The sequence below is a fragment of the Abramis brama genome (assembly GCF_963993115.1).
Source record: "Abramis brama genome assembly, chromosome: 2".
Lineage (NCBI taxonomy): Eukaryota > Metazoa > Chordata > Actinopteri > Cypriniformes > Leuciscidae > Abramis > Abramis brama.
Genome location: NC_139964.1, coordinates 10,133,640 through 10,153,925, shown reverse-complemented (window position 1 = coordinate 10,153,925; position 20,286 = coordinate 10,133,640). Strand labels below are relative to the sequence as shown.

At 37.1% G+C, this 20,286-nt stretch overlaps 1 protein-coding gene across 4 annotated transcripts in view; it reads right to left on the bottom strand.

Moving 5' to 3' along the window:
• Window positions 1-960: 960 nt before the first annotated feature.
• The window catches only part of LOC311077636 (procollagen galactosyltransferase 1-like), a 24,918-nt gene continuing 5,592 nt past the window's right edge, over window positions 961-20,286 (bottom strand). Inside the window, exons 3-7 of one of the 4 annotated variants that reach the window (XR_014604938.1) lie at window positions 19,400-19,517; window positions 17,701-17,835; window positions 11,808-11,926; window positions 7,410-7,601; window positions 961-6,659 (exon numbers count right to left, since the gene is read on the bottom strand). Coding sequence is in view for 1 of the 4 variants with exons in the window: in XM_084106218.1 (XP_083962344.1) it covers window positions 11,882-11,926; window positions 17,701-17,835; window positions 19,400-19,517 (298 nt within the window). In the remaining 3 variants the exon portion in view is untranslated. Of the gene's footprint in view, window positions 7,602-8,647; window positions 11,927-17,700; window positions 17,836-19,399; window positions 19,518-20,286 lie in introns of those variants that run through there. The other 3 variants (XR_014604937.1, XR_014604939.1, XM_084106218.1) reach the window with 3 other exon arrangements.

The window sequence follows — 20,286 nt, the reverse complement described above, 5'->3', positions numbered from 1 at the left end:
GATGTTTTTTTGTTTAAAGGCCTACAGTTGGAAGCAGCTATTCTGCTCTTGCCTGCACTGTTTTTGTTTGCTGGTCTACACAAACTATGCCATCAAAGTGAAGAGAAAATTGCATTCATTTTCATTCATTCATTTTACTTTTGTTAATGGCCAAAAGTATTTGAGCAGTTGTATAACAGGAGTTAAAATTAATTATAAAACAGATAGTTCCGGTCCTTGATTCTGATTGGTTGAGCCGCGTTCGAAGCCGTTGCAAATTACTCAACAAACATAACACCTGTGACCGCATTACATTAGTGTTACTGCGCAACTGCTGTTTGTTACTGTCTTTGTTGCTGCATGTGTTGATTGGCAACCTCTGGAACTACTTTGCTTGTCTGAGGAATAAATGTGATATAACGTTATATTTTTTGTTCCTGGTGTTTATTTTATGAATAAAATAAATATTAAAATGAATATTTTTATGGAGTAACCGTTTTATAAAAGCAATAAGCCCCTTGAAGCCATGTTTTACAGTGAATTTAGAACAGCTAAGGGGTTTTTAGGCACTCCGCTCCGCCCCTTAGCTGTTCTAAATTCACTGTAAAACACGGCTTCAAGGGGCTTATTGCTTTAACTATTTTTAAGGTTTGGCTTTCAAATAAATATGAGAAGATGGTTAATGCTATTATCCCCTCTCCCCCAAGGCCATGCTCAGACCTGCCCTCCTGACACCCCAACACCTAAAATGGTGGCTGCAGGGAGGGTCATCCCATGCAGTATGACCACATTGTGATCATGTTGGATGGCCAGTCAATTACAGAAGAGAGTGAGGACATCTCGATGGCACTGGGCCTCGTCCTTTGTGTGTATTTTCTGTTTGGGATCCAATATCCTAAAGGACTGAAAAAGACAATGACCTTTTTGGAGTGCGTTGTTTTAAAAATGAAGGATACAGCCGGACTTCCTGTCACGATTAAAAGGGTGTACAACTCAATCTGTGCATAGACAGGAGTTTCTCTCTCTCTTTTTCTCTTTCTGGGCCTCTTCCAGTTCCAATTTCTATTTTTTAGGGTATACAACTCAGTTAGCAAGTGTTGTTAATGTTTTTATTTGCAACTGAAAGAAATGAATTAAACTGTTTTTAAAGTGTAATGTGTAATGTATTTTGTTTCTCAGTAAGCTTTTAGTACAGGATTTTGAATCTTTTAAGACACGATTTGGTAAGAAATTAATTATCCATCTTGTAAGTAATTGTCATTTAGAAGCATATTGACTCATCACTTGTAGTATTTGGCATGATAATGGGCCCTACTACCTCAAAAATGTAAAAAAAATAAATAAATGTCAAATGTGCTATAAAGCTTCTTAAGTGCCATATAGTACCAAAAGAGGTTCCCCTATTATTACGAGCCAAAGAACCACTGTTGGGTACTGTTGAGCACCATTTTTGTAGAAGCAATTGTAAACAACCAAGGTGCTATATGGCACCTCTTATGGTTCTACATAGCACCATTTGACAAAGGTGCTGTATAGCACCTTTAAAGATATGTGCTATATGGCACTTAAAGTGGTTCCCCTATGATTACAAGCCAATGAACCACTTTTAGTGCTATTTAGCACCATTTTTGTTTAGAGTGTAGTAGGGCTGGGCATTGACACACATTTCAAGATTTAATTTCAATTCACAAGCTTGCAATTTGATTTGATTTCAATTTAATACAATTCGATTATAAATCAATTAACTAAATCAATTAATCATACATTAAATAGCTACTGAAGAACAGGATAAGTAGAAATACAATTAATACAAATTATAGTGCATATATTAGGTTCATATTTCTAGCTGACTAGCTAATTTTTGGACATTGAATCGCTTTTCTGTGGTAAATGTAACATTACGTGACACTGAGCGATTACACAGATTGCGGTAAGTTGCAGGGCCGTCGCTAGTGGGGTGAAAGGTGGTGACAATTATATCCGGCAAAATCCAGCAGTTTTACTACAGTATATAGGCCCCTGTTGTATGAATAATTATACTATTTATATTAGTTGCATGCCTGAGATTTAAATGAAAACCACAAAAACATGCAATTTGGTTAAATATTTTTTTCCAAATATCAGCTTCTCTTACATCCCTAAAAATGGTTTAGTCTGATCTAAATTATTTATTAATTATTCAGTCAGTGACAAACATCAGATGGACCCAATAAAATTGCAAGTCCCGCCCCAGCTCGTGAACAGAACCAATCAGAGTTGAGGCGGCAGTGCCTGAAGTTAACGATGAAGTTGGTGGAAGAGCAGGAGACTGACTGAAAACCTAAATCAGGGCACCAGAAACGCCATGAACAGAAGGAGAGGGAGGCCAGGAGAGCTGCTGTATCCCAGTCGATCAAGACCTTCTTAAAGACAGGTCGCATTATTATTTCGCTGGGAAAATCAAAATTTCTCTTTTTACACTATTGTACATAGAGTTAAAAAATTGACACGAGTCACGACCCATTGCATTATGCACCGGACCTCCCGGCTGATGATGTATTTATTACATCAAGAAAACTTTGTAGTGCATGTCCCATCTAATAAATTGCAATAAGCTTTTTGCTGTGCAACTTCTTTAATGTGTAAGGACCATCCATTAGCCCAACGACAGAATCCAACGGCCTGGCGAAGGTTTAAAGCGTGTATATCTTTTCAGCGATCCAGTGAAGTTCACTTAATTTATTGGAACTTAGTTTTAGTATTACTTTAGCTCTCTGCGTAATCTGACTCCAATTTCAAATGATAATCAAATTTAGATCGTATTTCTGATTAGAAAATAATCATAAATATTGATTATGAATTAATTTAGATCTTTGATTATTCTGATTATCCCATACTTTCAATTATTCGTTCATTACGGACCTAGTGTCGCTTTGAGACATCACGTCGCGACTGCGCGCTCACGATCACAAACTAGCCAGTCCTGAAATAGTCAGAGGGTGCAGTGCAAGCATTTTACCCTATGCAGCCGCGCACTACAGGCCCATAGGTGTAATTTATATAATATTTGCAGCATACAACATGCTAAGTCAGGGAATAGTCAGAAATCAGGAGGTCTTCCTAAGATGTGCCCCATGGTCCATTCAAAGTGCCTCCAGTTTGATCTATTCTGGACAAAATTTTGCGGAAACACCAGACTACACATTAATCTACTGGAAATAATGATTTCAGAAGAATGCAGAATAAATCAAGGTTAACATTTATTTGTCAGGTAAAAATGTTTCATGCCAATTACAGAAGTAAATTATTAAAAGCCAATTCAAAAAATATATGACATCATTTACTCAAAGACGACTCTAAAAGTAAGTAATGTTTTCCTGACAGAGACACACAGTAATGTGTCAAGGCTTTCCAATAGGAAAATACTGACATGCATTACTGTGCGGGGGATTCTCCTGGTAAAAGATTCCCAAAGGTTGCTCTGTTCCCTCACCTTAAATACCAGATCAGAACAGAAGGGGGGTTAAGCAAATGTTGTTTAGAGTTGTTTGGGCCAATCCATGTACCCCAGGGGGGTAGCACCTGGTTTCTGGAGATATCCTAAAGAGATATCAGCCAGAAAGGAGAACAGGATTCTCCTAAGTTCTCAATCTTTTTCATTAAACCAATGACTGCAATGAAATTAAGACCATTTTACCAATCGCACTGTGCCCTTTTAAATGACACCAAACATGAAAAGGAAAACCAACATATTCACAAGATACACCATATGTGTTAAAAAGACATTCCTTGAGGAGGGAGAGGGGGATGCAGAGATAAGGAAGAAGGACAGTTTGGGCAGGACAAGATTCTGTGCTCTGTCTTTGCTATCTTCTGTCCAGGGTGCATTTTACTGCTTTATTGCAGGGTGAGTTTTGTTTTAACAGGAAAATCAGTTCTTACAAACGAAACAACATCTCTGCTTTAAAATTCTGTAATTTTTATTATGAAATTCAAAACAATAAATACTGTTTTGGTGCTATTTAATGTGCTTCGTCAGATCACATAGCACCAGTTCAGGCGAGGCGCACGTGAAATTATCATCTCTTCCCCATTATTGCTAGTTAAAGCATATAAACATGAATAAACATCAGAAGATATATTTAAAGATATAGTGCAACTCAGGGCCGTAGCTAGAGGATTCGGGGCCCCCTGAAAAAATATTGATGTGGGCCCCCACCACCCTCCACCAATATCATATACTGTAAATAGATGAGCATGGAGGCCCACATATAACAGAAGATGGAGATGTTGTTGTAAAACCTTTATTTTAAAAGTTAAATGTTTATATAAAAATTACAACTAATAAAAACTAACAAAAAGCAAGAAATTGTTGAATGATAATAAAACCAATTTTAAAAGAGTAACAGCAAAATAATGTTTTTTTTTTCCATCAGTCTGTTATAATTCATAAATCAAAAAGTAAACATTAGTCAAATTAAAAAATAAAATAATTTATTGTCTTATTTTTTAATAAAGATAATATGGAACTGGTAATATTATTAAATACATCTAATAAATGTATTCATCCAAGTGCAGTGTGTTGTATTGGTGTTTTGTTCATTCATCAACTGAAAACAGCAGAAGCCCTATTCGGACAGGGCTAGTTTTATAAACAGCGTTTGAGTAACAATTCTTATCACTCGATGTCTGTGTTCATGTACTGATTTAGACGGGACTAACATCTATGTGTATATTACAGAGGTGGGACTGTGTGTTTTCTAGATGTGGCCGTTACAAAGGTCCTGTCCTGTGCGTGCGTCACGTATATGTCTTTTAAATTATTAATTGTTTATATGATTTTAATTTATTATAAAAATAAATAAATAACATTTAAGTAAACTGCATGAGTTTTATAGCAGTGGTTGTTTAAATTAATAATTGAGCAGAGAAATCTAGACAAGTATCTTACTCTTACTTAACACTGGTATTAAAATGGCCAGTCTAAAACACTAGGTTCATTTGCACTGGGATTTTCACAATTTCACGTCTGTGAAACAAATTCACTAACAGCCCTATTAAAACTATTCCTGTTCAAATAGAGCTATTGACTGAGAGATTATTGGGATATAAGAATTGGTTCTTCAAAATGACAATCGATTTAAATCGAGGAATTTATATTTTTTACCCAGCCCTACCAGTGTGTGTATGTGTGCAGGGCTGGACTGGTAATCTGGCATACTGGCAAATGCCCGGTGGGCCGACGTGCTTTTGGGCCGATACATCATACTTTTTTTTTTTTTTTTTTAACGGCCCATTCGTTTTGTTTTGTTTAATTGACGGCGCTGGGTTAGTGCCGGTTTAATGCATTGGTCAAAAAAAAGTAAGCGTTAGTTTTTTTTCCACTGACAGACCGGCCCATGAAACGCGTAGATCAGCGGCCCATTGGTTGTTTTCTTGATTGACACTGGGCTGGCCCAATCACATCTTTAAACACCTCCCCCTTTGGGCTTTGAGTGAGCGTGCAGTGTCAAGTGTGTATCTGTCAAAATAGTCTGAGAGATGGAGAAGAAACGCAAGGAATGTGCAGAGAAATAGCGTGAAAAATAGATACAGGCCCTTCAAGCAGACGCTGTAAAATGTGTCAAGATATATATGTTTTCTGCAGCAGCAGGACCTTCATCAGCTCCAGTGGCTGATGATGATGATAGTGAGGAGGATAAGGACAGAGATGAGAAAGTGTAGAGTCCGCGGTAAGCAGAACTACTTTCAAAACACTTTGGCTATGAGTGTAGGAACCCATAACCCAGTTACAGATTATTTCCACACATCTGCATAGTTGACGATTACAGAAATTTACTAGAAGTTTAATGAGACGCGTTTTTATCCATGTTTTCCGCCAAAATAAAAGCTCGATGCAGTTTCCGTCAAAATAAAAGATCATGTGCTTATCTCTTTCAAGTATAGAAATTAGTACAAAACTAATTATGAAAGTTTTCTTTATTTTTCAGTGCATTTGTTTTACAATATATGGCTATTAGGCTACTATCATGAGATTAATATTATAACTTTTATTATGTAGTAGTGTAATATAGACAGACACTGTTACTAAAAGAGGTTTGATTTTTTCTTTGTTATATTTGCACACTGAATATGGGTTGGAGCTTTTAATTTTGAACCCTCAAACTGCACCAGATTGATGAATTTAACATTAAAATGCACAAAATTTTCTTAGGGGGACCATGCCCCCAACCCCCCCTAGAAGGACTGAGGTTCAACCACCACAGTTTTACCAAAGTTCCTGTGAGAAACACTGGTATTGCTATGCCAATGCAGCTTATAGCTTGTTTTTTTTTTATAGTTCAATTGTATTAATAAATTACAATTTTGTACTTATTTCATCTGTTAACTCTCACTCGTTTATACTCACTCATTACATATTAGTGGTTTTAATGAATAGGAGTTGAACAAAAACGTATTCAAAGGCGTGCAAAGATGGGTGGTGTTTATGATCATATGTAGTGGGCCAGTCTGGGCCAAAATGCCAGGGCCGATTTTCTGTCCCAGTCCAGCCCTGTATGTGTGTATGTGTGTGTGTGTGTGTGTGTGTGTGTGTGTGTGTGTGTGTGTGTGTGTGTGTGTGTGTGTGTGTGTGTGTGTGTGTGTAGGACCTACATTTTGCCAGTCCTGGTGCAATCCTGAAATATCCTCCATGGTCCAAACTATACAGAGACAAAAACATACACAAAACAAACAAACAAACAAAAATTACAAGATATGTGGGAAGATTCATAAAATTGCAAGTAAATTTAGAGTTTTGTGGCTTTTAATATAAGTTTACAAATGAAGTTTATTTATATCATTTACTCTCCCTCATGTCATTCCAAACCCATCAGACTCTTTCAGATTATTTCAACACACAAATTAAGATATTTTTAATTAAACCTGAGAGATTGCTGTCCCTAAATATATTACAAATGAATCAAGCAGTTTAATCCAAATTGTCACATCCTCCAGCTGGAGTGCATATGAGCTCTTCCAGAGGACACTCATTTTGTCTCTGTGTCACTATTAAGGACTACATTCCCCACAATCCTTTGCCTGGACTCATTATGTCTTCATTCAGTACACCTGTGTATAGTTACCTTGTTTGCACTGGCTTATGGTGTCTTCCTGTGCATTCTTTGTGTAGTTATGCTAGAATGTTACCACTGTGTAGTGATGGGAAGCCAAGGCTTTCTGAAGCATCTGAGGCTTTCATCAAATTGTGCCGAAAAAGGTTCATTACTTGTAGCTTTTAACACAATGCGCATTAGTGACATCTGGTGGTCAGACTTGTCTTCTCCAACATATCTAACTTATCATCACAGAGCAGAAAAAGCATGTGACCAAACAAAGCTTCGGAAGTCTATGACATACAAGTGTGGGATCAATACAGGGGTGTATTCCAGAAAGCAGGTTATGTGACTTACCCGAGTAAGTTTAGAAGTAAGCAAGCGGATAACCTCTGCTTTCGGTTCCAAAAACGGAGGTAACTTTCGGGTTATGTGAGTAACCATAGCAACTGACTCTCTGAGGATAACCTGCTCCGGAGCAGGTTATGTTGCAGGGTTAGTTTGTTTCAGAGAGGTTTCCGAGCATGACGTGCCCTTTTGATGAGGATCCTGTGGACGTAGAGGCACAGATTATACGGGGGGTTTTTCGCCGTGAGAGGGTGATAAGACCACGTATCGATGTCTTTTCTTATCCTAACGAATATTTGCAGGAGCGCTATCGTTTTTCTAGGGAGTCGTTAATTTATTTAACAAACCTACTAAAACCACACATCTCAAACGTGACAAACCGCGGGTCAGCGCTTAGCGCCAAACAAATTCTTTGTATTGCTCTGCGCTTTTTTGCTACTGTGAGTTTTCTCTACAATGTGGGCGATGCAGAGCATGTGGGAAAGGCAACAGTGTGTAGAGCCGTTCGTACAGTATGCATGGCACTGAAACGGTTTCTACACACTTTTGTACAGTTCCCTGGCCATAAACCTGTGCGCAGAAGAATTCCACAGGGTGGCAGGTTTGCTCTCAGAAATTCTGTCATCTACTTCAATTAAATGACATTTCTTAATAGGTTTATTTTGACTGCACACACACACACACACACACACACACACACACACACACACACACACACACACACACACACACACGTAAAGGCTACACAGACTTCTTAAACTTGTAATTAATCTTAATTTCAGGGTTCCCAAACGTGATTGGGTGCATTGATGGCACCCACATTCCTATTAAAGCTCCATCTATCAATGAGGGAGACTATGTTAATAGGAAGTCTGTGCATAGCATCAATGTGCAGGTAATAGCTATATTTTGGCTCCTTAATATTGGTGTTACAAATAATAAACTTATTGTTCTCCACAGGTAATATGTGATGCAACCCACCTCATCACTAATGTTGAGGCAAAATGGCCTGGGTCTGTACATGATGCCAGAATATTTAAAGAGTCATCTCTGTGCAACAAATTTCAACAGGGTACATTTTGTTAGACAAATGCTTGTAGTCTTTATTACATTTACAAAACACCTCAAACATTACAGGACACTTCTATGGTTACTTGCTGGGGGACAGAGGATACCCTTGCCTCCCCTACACTATAAAAAATAATTCCGTAAAAAAACGGATAATGTACTGGCAGAAAATTACCAGGACATTTTCCGTTAAATTACGGACAGTTCCTTCACCTCTAAAACGGAAAATTCTGTATATTAACAGTACATTTTCTGTACTATTAACGGATAATCCTTATACAGAAATTTCTATATTTATAGAAATTTTATAGCATATATTTTGGTGGCAAATAATTCAAGAACGATATATACAAATTGAACATGGTTTATTTTTTTACAAATTTTCATGTAAACATTCTTAAATACATTCAATGGGTATATATATATATATACACATGACATAAATGAAACCATGTACAAAGCACCATTAAAAAGTGCTTGTATTGTGGAATACATTTTGAGACATTAAACAAACAAGAGACAGAATTAAAAAAAGAAAACATGAGAAGGTACTTGCACAATATTGGTGTTGCACCAAATAGCTCACAAAATTCTTTGAAAAAAACTTCATAAACTGTGAAAGTCAAGATTCAAAACATTTTCAAATGCAATACAATACAAATACAATACAGAAAGAAACAAACAAAAACAAATGGAATACGAATACAAGTCTGCTGCTTTTATCATTAAAAATAGCTTTAGACAGTCAATAGTAGAGTGAAATGTTAGTGTTGATGCCATTTTTCTGTAAGAGAACACCATATTCCTTAAAGGGTTAGTTCACCCAAAATTTTTATTTTTCATTAATTACTCACGCTCATGTTGTTCCACACCCCACAAGACTTCCATTCGTCTTCAGAACAAAAATAAATAAAAATTAAGATCTTTTTGAGGAAATCTGAGAGATTTCTAGCCTAGAAATCTAGACGCACCCTAGCGGCAGCAAAATGTATTTTGCAGCCAGGCCAGTCTAGCAACTCTACATTGACTTTCGAGCTGCAAAAACCTAAATTGGGTCAGGCCAATCACGTCATCTATAGAGTAGGCGGGGCGGGCTTAACATAATGACGACAGAGTTGCGACGGTTCCCTGTGTTGTGGCAAAAATTCATTAAACAATCATCACCTGCGTAAGAGACACTCTGAAATTCAAATGATCATTAAAAAGTATTTTATTCTTGCAAGAAGGCCCAGTTGAGACACAGAAGTCACAAGTACAGTCTGTGAAACAAGTGCGACCACGAGAGGGAGGGCAGAGGAGTCTTTATACTGCTTTCAAGGTCTTCTGCTTACAGGCCCTTATCTAAACAAGGAGAGGCTTCCCTGCTAGTTTTCTGATACTGCTAAGTTTGTTCTTACAAACTCACAAGTTCTAAATTGGCCGGCCTCCCTTTTCAATCTGCCTCCTCCTGACGTCTCACCTGTTTCCCAGTGTTTAAAAACACACACACATTAGTCATATGTTGGCAGACCACATACAGTCCAGCAAAGAGTCATTTCAATGTCTTACTGAAAGTAAATGAAAATCAATACTGTAAATCAATGAAAATCTAAATTTCCCATAACACCTGCGACTTGAAAACAAAGAATGGCGGCTGCTGCTGGCGAACATCTTTCGAATCGGCTTTGGCCGCAACTCTGGAGGACTTGGAGTGAGGTTTTTCTTTGAGAAAAGAGCAAAGAACGGCACTATAGTCATTCTTAAAAAAAGGAAGATGTGTTCGTAGTTTTGCCAGCCAGATATGGCAAAAGTTGAATCTATCAACTAGCTCCGCTGTTGGGAAAACGCTCTGGTTGGGTGAAGCGCTGTCCTATTGCGTGCAGAGGGAATTTGAAAGACAGCCGTTTATCCCGCCCCTCGGATTGAGCCGTGTCTATGGTGAGTTGCCAGACTAAACATCTTGATGTAAGTCTGGCTTGCCAGGCTAAGAGATTTCTGTCCCTCCATTGACATCTTACGCAACTACCAATTTCAAGGTTCAGAAAGGTATACAGACATAAATGTAATCCATGTGACTCCAGTGGTTTAACCTCAAATTTAGGAAGTGGCACAAATGTTTTGTGTGAAGAAAAAATAATTACTTTTTTTCTCACAAAATATTGATCGCTGCTGACCCAGCAGGGTGAGAACACAAGCCACTGAGATGCTCATGTGAATGTATGAAAAATTGTGACAAAAGACAATTTGGATTTTTTTCCACACACAAAGCATTTGCATTGCTTTTTTGGGGGGTTAAACCAATGAAAAGACATAGATTACACCGTGTTCTAACTACACGCAACACACGATAAAAGGTATATTTTCCATGTCAATCAGAGTTTTTGTCCTAACCAGTGACACGTGACGATTCTATTTTAGAAACGGTTTCTATTTTTCTGTGACATTGCAGCTGGAACACTACTAAAAAAAAAACTGTCAACTCATTGTGAACAAACAGGTGTATTCTTTGACAAAGATTGTTTCAGTCACTCAGTTGTTTAAATGGTGTAATATTTATGAATTTGATTATGTACTTATTAATTTCATTGTGACTGAAAGACAAGAGCCAAGATAACCTGCCCACACACTGTTCTGATTGGCTTTTTGGTTTTTAATTGATTTTGTCGCTTTACATGGTCACGATGCATTTGGTGTGGACAGAAAAACTGCTTGTTGCTAGAATCTTATCACACTGCATTTGGTTAGGACACCGTGTTACTTTGATGATGTCTTTACTACCTTTCTGGAGCTTGAAAGTGGTAGTTGCGTAAGCTGTCAAAAGAGGAAGAGAAATCTCTCAGATTTCATTAAAAAGATCTTCATTTTTGTTCTGAAGATGAACTAAAGTCTTGCAGGTTTGGAACATCAGGATGGTGAGTAATTAATTACATTATTTTCATTTTGGAGTGAACAACTTGCGTGAAAAACTTTCCTTCTGTATGTTCAGTTAAAGGTCCATTAAGAGATTTGACAAAAGCTTAAACTTTACATGGGTTTTCAGTTGTTCATACAGTAACTTCAGCAGTCTTGGGGGAGTGTGTAGACGTTTGGTTTCCTTCATCTCAGCCTTTTCGACCTTCGTTCAGTACAATCGTACAGTATTTTACGTTCGTTAAATTATCAAATGCCATCCCTAATTCTTTCAAATTCAAACACTGTATAAAATGCTAAGACTTCTGTTTCCAGTGGACTCCAACTGCATGTCATGTTAGCTTGTCTGCTCAACTGTACCTTATAATATGTTTCATTAATTTCAATTATATAAACAGTAACACAACAACATGCTCTATAAAAAGTTTTCATTAAAAATGTGTTGCTTACCATCATGAACTCCAGGATAAGTGCCATTTTCTTTGGGTATTTTGCTCACTGCCTCAATGGGGTAGGAGATGTGGTCAAAAATAACTTCTTGAATGACAGCAATCCTGAATGCCCATCACCTTAAACAAATAGTATATTACAAAATGAAAAACATTACACGATCACTTTAGAAAAATAGTTGTTTAAATCTTCCCTATACAATGTTTTTCTACTGACCATATAAGCATACAATCTTTGAAGGGGGTATTCAGCAACCAACTTTTGCTATCAAACATTTTTCCTCAGAATTTAAATTTAAATGTGTTTTGCCAATATTGAATATTCATAATGATTAAAAAAATATATATAGGGGAGAGCGGGGCACAAAGTAACGCTTTTTGACTTTCTCAGTTTGTGTAAATCTATGGTTCAGAGTATTTATTTTTTCCCACATTAGTTTCCCACATGTCTAGTACAATTATGTGGTTTTGTTTTATTAATACAGTATATACTTTTTTCTTGACATACCCCGAAAGAATGGAAGTGAAATGTGACAACATGCCCCATAGGTGGGGTACATTGTAACATGTGAGGGGCACATTGTAACATGACATATGACAGCTTAAAATGTTATCTGAACAAGCAGAATCACTGAAGGAGAAAACCGTAAAGTTAAGTCACCATTATGTCGATCAGTGTTTATTTTAGTTGGGCTCTTGACCTTAAATAATTTACTTTAGATTTTGTTTGGCTGCTGTACATGAGTTATAACAGCCAGATGAACAATGAGAAAAGGTGATCTGATGGTGTTGGTTGTGTTTTAACATAATCATTATTTCACAATCATTTAACCTGAATCTCTGAACTCATATAGATTTACTTGGGAACCTAATTTACCAATTTAGGTTTACTTTATTAATTATAGCAGCACTGTTCTTGCACAGCATAATATGTTGAACTTTTACAATGTAATCCAAAGATTTCTTAAACGTGTCTCATATACAAAAAAGATTTTTTTGTTTTGATTTAGTTAATCAATAATCAGCCTGTGAATCTCAACAATGGTGACAATTATAAAGCATGCTGCAGTGCATTTTGGGTGCCACCAATCAAAACTCATTCATGGCTCCCATCATACATTGCTGCATGAATAAATAATGAGCTTATGATCAGAGGTAGGCCTAATCTGTTTGTCACCATTGCAGAGATTCATACACAAATTCTTGATGTCTGTGTGTGCCTACATCAATACTTTTTTTTTGATCATAAGATCATATGGATTTCATTGAAAAGGCTAAAAATATTATGCTGTACAAGGACAGAGCTGCTATAACTAGAAAAATGCATTTCCGGGGGAACTGCAAAGTGTGCTTGCTCGGGTGCGGTTCACTAACGTTAGCAGGTAGTGGATAAGGGTCCGTTAAAAGTTTGCTTGATCTGAGAATTTCAACAATAGTACTTTTTTCAAGATTGTGCAAAAAGGTGAAAAGTTGAATGTGCATTAAGAGACATGTCTGCAATGTAGACTAGTGCCAATGACATTGTTTATGTGGCTTGGTTGTTGGTTTTGAAATATTTGGTTATGAATATACAGCAGAGAGTGGGAGTGTTTTGGGTGATGAAATAGTATTGAAAAGAAGTTGACAGTCTTCATTTACTGTATCCGATAAGCCAATACAAAACTCACCCAGCTGTTCTGTGGTTGAGTGTTCCCTTTGATTAGGAACAAATTTACTATCTCAAATTAAGGTCTACCGTAATTAGCGATGCTTTGATTGCTGCTGTCAAGATGGTTGTCATCACCTACACAGAAACGCTGATTTTTATAGCCTACCGTCAGTCCTCATATTGTAATTAAATGAAAAACACTATCAGTTTCACTATTAGCTTACTCTAGCGATGCAATCACAACAACATGGATAACACTGTTTGGCCTTGTCTAACTTTATATGACATATACGCCATATGCTAGAGTTACACATCCTGCTGCCATTTCAGGGCTTGAATTTCGGTGCGGGAATGTGGGGATTGCGCATAATTTAAACCATTCCCGCAAGGTTAGCTTTTATAGTGCGAGAAAAAAGATGTCAAACTGTCTTTTATTTTTCGAATTTAATTCCTCAATCACCGCTGGACCGGCATCTTCTGTCTTCCGCTGAGCCCTGGCCGTAGACAGATCATGTTTCACGCTGTCAATGCAGTGGTCTGCGTTGCGCTGATCTTATTCACACTATCGAGTGTAGGTGCAGCATTCTAACATTGAGTCATAATGAGCTGTTTGTGAAGAAAATGTAATCACGAAATTGAAACATTAAAAAACAATTTGCTCTTTATGGTGTGCGAGTGATAGAGCGCGGCAGCAACGAACCAACTGATCAACTTGCAGCATAACAACATTGAATGTTCAGCCGAACAGCTGATCATAGCTGTACAGGGCGCCTTATTATTGTTCATCTCCATAAATATATCTAGAAGTAAAGCTAATGCAAGGGCTAGAAATCAATTAATCTTTTGCTGATACTTCCTTGTCATCATGGAGAGCGCAGTTCATGGTTGCATAGCAACGACAGACGCGCTTGTGGGAGACAGCGGCGCGCTCGCGCTTTCCACTTGTTTTTACACATCTAAGGTGTGTTCCATGCTCCCCTACTCCCTGAGCACGGTATATAAGTTGAAGTGGACTTCACTGACAATAACCGCTCATTTGAAACGCCCTGCAAACGTCATCAAAGAAATTCAACGACAGGGTTGCGCAGATTATGATATAACATAAATATATATAGGACTACATTCATATTTAAATTGTTATTATTATATTATATATTTACAATTATATTGCACTATTTTACAACTACCTAAAATAAAATCACTTTACTTCACAAACTAGCTAAGCTTGTCTATTTACCTGCATTCATTGAGGTACATTATAAACATCAAAAATAGTATATGTAATATTCACCACAATAACCGTTAAAAATACTGTCATTTGTATAACAATGGCGAAATGTATGAATCACACATACGTAAACTCCTCCATCGTTAGTTATGACCGTTCTGACTGGTGATGATGTGGTGCGCGAAATGACAGTTGGGTGATCATCGCTCTCCACTTCCTGTGAAGTGATGTATCGATGTTCCCTTATTCCCTATGCCGTGCGCAGTGCCCTTCGAGCTGAACATGTTCGCTCCCTTCGGATTGGAATCTCACTTAAGATGGCGGAAAACCCTGTGAAGTCCACTTCGCAGTCCACTTACGGTCAAATGGAACGCACCTCTAGAGTGACGTTGTTGATTGTTTGAGCATGTGACTGCACATTTCTCCTTGTTTTCTATTGTTATGCGCAGCATATTTCCCGCGCGCACAAACACAGCCACAGACAATGAATTGTTTGTTCGGTTAGCGAAGGAGAGCATGATGTTCAGAATTCAGGCCCTGCATTTATTAAGACAAACCTAGTAAAAACGAATGCAGTCTATACACTGACTTGGCAGCTCTGTGAAATGTAATACAACAGTGCCACCTACTGTGTCTAAATGCATTAACATTAAAAGTGTGAGGTGAACTCTTGCATAGACATAAGTAAATGGGTTTGTCAATTAGCCTGAAATAATAATAATTTTAAAAAAATCAGATCTTGTGCTTCCTCACATTGGAGTCCCGAGTTCATGTACAAAGTTTGGTTTCGATACGTGACAGAGTTCCTGAGATATGGACGACTTCCTGTTTGGCGACTACGCCGCTGATTTCGTTTGACTGTGACGGGCAAACGCTTACGAAAATCAAAAATCCTTCTAGTAACTTTTGTGAGGCTTGGTCCAAGGATCATGTACGTCCAGTTTCGTGAAGTTCGGACCAAATTTGTGACCTGTGAAAATTTAGTTTCGCTTTCTGTTCAATCCAATATTGCGGACGAACGACATGGACTCGTGATGTCATTTTCGCAAGCAACTTACACCGGTACTGACCGAGCGTTTTAAAGTTGGAACGGTGTCTCTGTCTCAAACGGCCTAGGCGCAGGAGCTGGCCAAAATTTATCTCCCGGGAATAATAATTAGAAGAATAAGAAAACTTAAGAAGAACAATATGTATGAATGTAACAAAACAAATACTTCCAACACAAAAGAAAACAAACTCCAAAAATATGTACACGTATCCACTATGTACTTCCGCCCTCTCTGGGACTTCTTTGTCCTGAATTGAACCATTGTAATAGTCACCTATTTCTGCCTTTATGTACAGCTTTTTGAGGTGATGATAAACATACTTTGATGTATTGTTTCTTCTCTTCACATGAAACAGCAAACTGTTGTATCAGATGCCTGTGGTGTAATCACGGACTAATATGTGGACTTTTATTTGTTTTTGTTTTGTCCTCTCGTCATTGTTATGTCACGCAATATGGTTTTAAGAGGAATGGGAAGTGACGTGGGAAAAAAACTCCGGAGTTCAAACGGGAAAGCGGTCTGAGTTTAGCGGGCTCTGTGTAGTCTAATAGTTGCATGAAGAATTCATCAAAGGGTCTAATACCCTCTTGTTTTGTGGATTACATGACAATTGTTTTCTGGACTACCACAACTTCCCATCGGCTAAACAGACTGTGGCGAGATTGCGTAAATCCACGGGGAATATATTGACTGCGGTTTCTCGCCACGCTTCGCCTTATATTTTTGTTTTGTGTTTTTTTCTTCTCGCGGAGGACATTGTAGTTCCGTACGGACAATTGATGTCTCTTGAATGAACATTCGGTCTGCTGGCCAGGACATTGGGACATTGGGGTTTTGTGGGTTAAATGTGTGTGGATAATTTTAGAATGTTTGTTTGCTGTGTCGGAGTGCGGCCGCGCCTCCAGCTGTGAAATAAGCGCATGTTGCTGCCCGTTTGGGTATTATAATGTGATATATTTCTCAATACACTTGGTTGAACTTGGGTTTTATTGTTTTTTCGTTAATATATAATTAATTCAAGTCTACATACATGTAGATCTTATTCTATATATTTTTTCTTTAGTGGTTATTTAACGAAAGTAAGCTGTTACTGTCTTTATTTATAAAAAAAAAAAAACAGGAAAAGATTTACTATCTCTTAGTGTTGTGATCCCATGACGTCAGAAAATTGCGCTAAAACACTCACTGAGTTTTTATTACTTGTTTCCAGCTGATGGATGATAAAAATATTGACAGCCAATCAGAATCCATCCTGCTTCAAAGAGCACAAGCATTTAACGTGACAGACGACAAAAGTGTTCAGATATTGTTAGTCATTCAGTGTTTCTGTAAAAAATAATAATAATAGTAATTCATAATAGTAAGCATTATTAAAAGATAATAATGCTACTACTAATAATGAAAATATACAACACATGAGCTGCTGGATTCATGAATGTTAATCACGTTGTCAGCGTTTGCTCGAACTGATTTGCTGAAATTAAAACAGGGATGAGCGCCATCCAATGAGATTGCCGTTTGCGCATAAGCTCCACCCACTTCAAGAGAAGCCAGCATACGTTCTGTTTGTTCTTAAAAGCGGAATAATATTAGCTTAAATAATAAATAAATAGCTTAAATAATAACTATATCAACAAGCATATTGTTGATGGAAAAAGGTGAAACTAAAACTGTTATAGTTCTAAAACTTTAAAAAATAAAAATTCACTTATATCATTGTATCCATTTTATAAAATCTCACTTTATTCTAGTTGACAAAAGTAGAAATGTTATATAGTTCTCTATATATTATTATAAATTTAATATAAAATATAATATAATATAATTTTTTAAACAAACCATGTCAGATGTCAAGAGTTTAAATCCCCTAATCAGAGGTTTTTCTTTAAAGGACACTTGAACACAGGACTAAGACCAACTGAGGGACACACACTGACAGGACACACGTGTGTTTGGTGTCTCCACACACCTGAGAGGTCATGCCGCACCAGAAGTTTGAGTACGCGGCTCTGGACTCCAGCATCGGCGCCACGATCGTCTTGTTCTCCTGCATCAGCTTCCATAACACATCACTGTTGGTCAGCAGATTATCACAGTCCACCGTCTGCAAACAGAGACATTCGCATGAGCAAACACATTTGCATAGGCCCGCCTCCAGAGCAAGACATCGACCAATAGTATTGCATCATCAAATATCAAATGGACAAGTGAATGTCCAGTTTAAACAGCAGGTTTGTGTCACTGTACAGACTTCAGAAGATTCCTGGCGGTTTGTGTTAATGGATGGCGTCCCGGATCACGCCGGAGGATTAATTGTTTGTTTGGAGCATTTGACAGATTTGATTTGTGAATAAGGAACATTGAAATGGAGAGTTTGCAAAGAAACTTTTGTTGAAAGATGAAGCTCAAGTAAATGATTTCATAATGCTTTGTCTGTAAATGATGGTTTTGTATGGTTAATGTTTTTAAAACACTTACTTGTGTGTAATAGCGAGTGTGTGTAGATACTGTTTCATATGCAGTGACGTTAGCCAATCACAAGAGAGGCATTTACTGACAAGCTTTAAAGGAGCCGCGCCCTAAAAACTGATCATTTCAGACAGAGGGATGGAAATAATCTGTTGTCTACAATATATATATATATATATATATATATATATATTATTTTTTTTTGTGCAAAAACATTTATTAACTTAATAAGATAACCTCAAGGAAAATATTAAAACATTTTTTTTTTTAAATCTATGTCATCACTCTTAATTTTTAATATATATATAACATTTTCAGGGATCTTCATTGCATGTTATTTACAATTAAATAAAAATGTATTATAGTTTAAAAATGTATTAAATGCGATTAGCTGAGCATTAGAGTGATTTTTGACTTACTTTAGTAGGATCATCTTTAAATGTAATTTCATACTTCTATTGTTTTTGAAATATGTTTAAATGGCTGCTTTATGTACTGACAATGAACATTTATGCTAAAATAAAATATACTGTGCTGTCATTTGTATTGAAACTTGTCAGGCATTTAAATATATTTGTAATCACACATTTGTAAGGATGAAGTTGCAACTAATAAATTTAGCTACTGTATTGTGCATTTGCACAGCAAAAAAAGAAATAAATTGGCCCAGGATGTGTACTATAAATTATACATCACTCATAATTTATGTAAGGAATTGTTTTGAAATTGGATTATGACTTGGTTTAAATTTAAATGTATTTTATGACAGTTATCAAAGGAAAAACATGATGCTGTATCCCAGAAATAATTTTTAACTTGACATGCCAGTGGTTTTGATTGATGGTTCTCGGTGAAAAGTGTATATAATCCTATAATGGAACAAAGTACTTTGACTGAAACACATGCAAACCAGTTCGAAACCTCAAAACTGTGCAGCCGAATCAAATCACAGAGCTGCAGAAATAAACACGCGCAGAAATAACAGACACACTGAACAGTGCTACTAACTTTAGCTGAGCGAACACACACACACCCCCGTCAGTGGACGGGTCGCGACCTCTGACCTGTAATTACAGTGTCAGTTCGGGTCGCTGTACTGTATGATTATGTTCACGTCACGGCTGTGGATGATGCTGAGGACGGATAAAGCCACTGGTCACAGACACAAACATGAGTTGGAGATGCTTTAGACGAGGTACCAGGAAGTAGTCGGCCCACATCTCTCGGGCCGTCTCGAGGGCCGCCTGACGCAGCTTCATCACGTGCTCGTACCGGAGGTTCGTCCAGTGCTTCGGCCCGCTCTCGCCCTCGTAGACGCTGACAAACACACACACACACGTTTCAGACACAGTCCGACGTCAATCACACATATTTTTTCTCCTACCAATCAAATATACATTGAATGACTGAAATGCACTACAACTGGCATCCCAGACAGCAACATAGTGTCGGCCCAGATTCGGCCCATATCTGTATCATGTGTCTGGGATGGGATTTTTTTTTCATATTAAAAGTGTATTTTTATGGGAAGGCAAGGGTATTTCAGGTCATAAAATAACATGTGGTCCAACTTTCCCCCAAAAAATGTAATGTAGTTTATAAATTCATATTATAATTCATTATATTTGTATAAAAAATGTAGCAAAAGCTTGGAGTCTTTGATGAATAAAAAGAACAACATTTATTTAAAATAGAAATCTTTTGTTACAATATACACTATCGTTCAAAGGTTTGGGGACAGTCATTTTTTTGTGTTAAAATTATTTTAAAACAAAAGTGATTGTAAAGATTTACATTGTTAGAAAAGATTTCTAGTTTATATAAATACTGTTGTTTTTAACTTTTTAAATGAATGAATCCTGAAAAAAGTATCACTGATTATTAAAATACATCAAGCAGCAGCACAACGGTTTCCAATATTGATAATAAATCATCATATTAGAGTGATTTCTGAAGGATCATGTGACACTGAAGACTGGAGTAATGATGCTAAACACTCAGCTTTGATCACAGGAGTAAATTACACTTTACTATATATTCACATAGAAAACAGTTATTTTAAATTGTAATAATATTTCACAATATT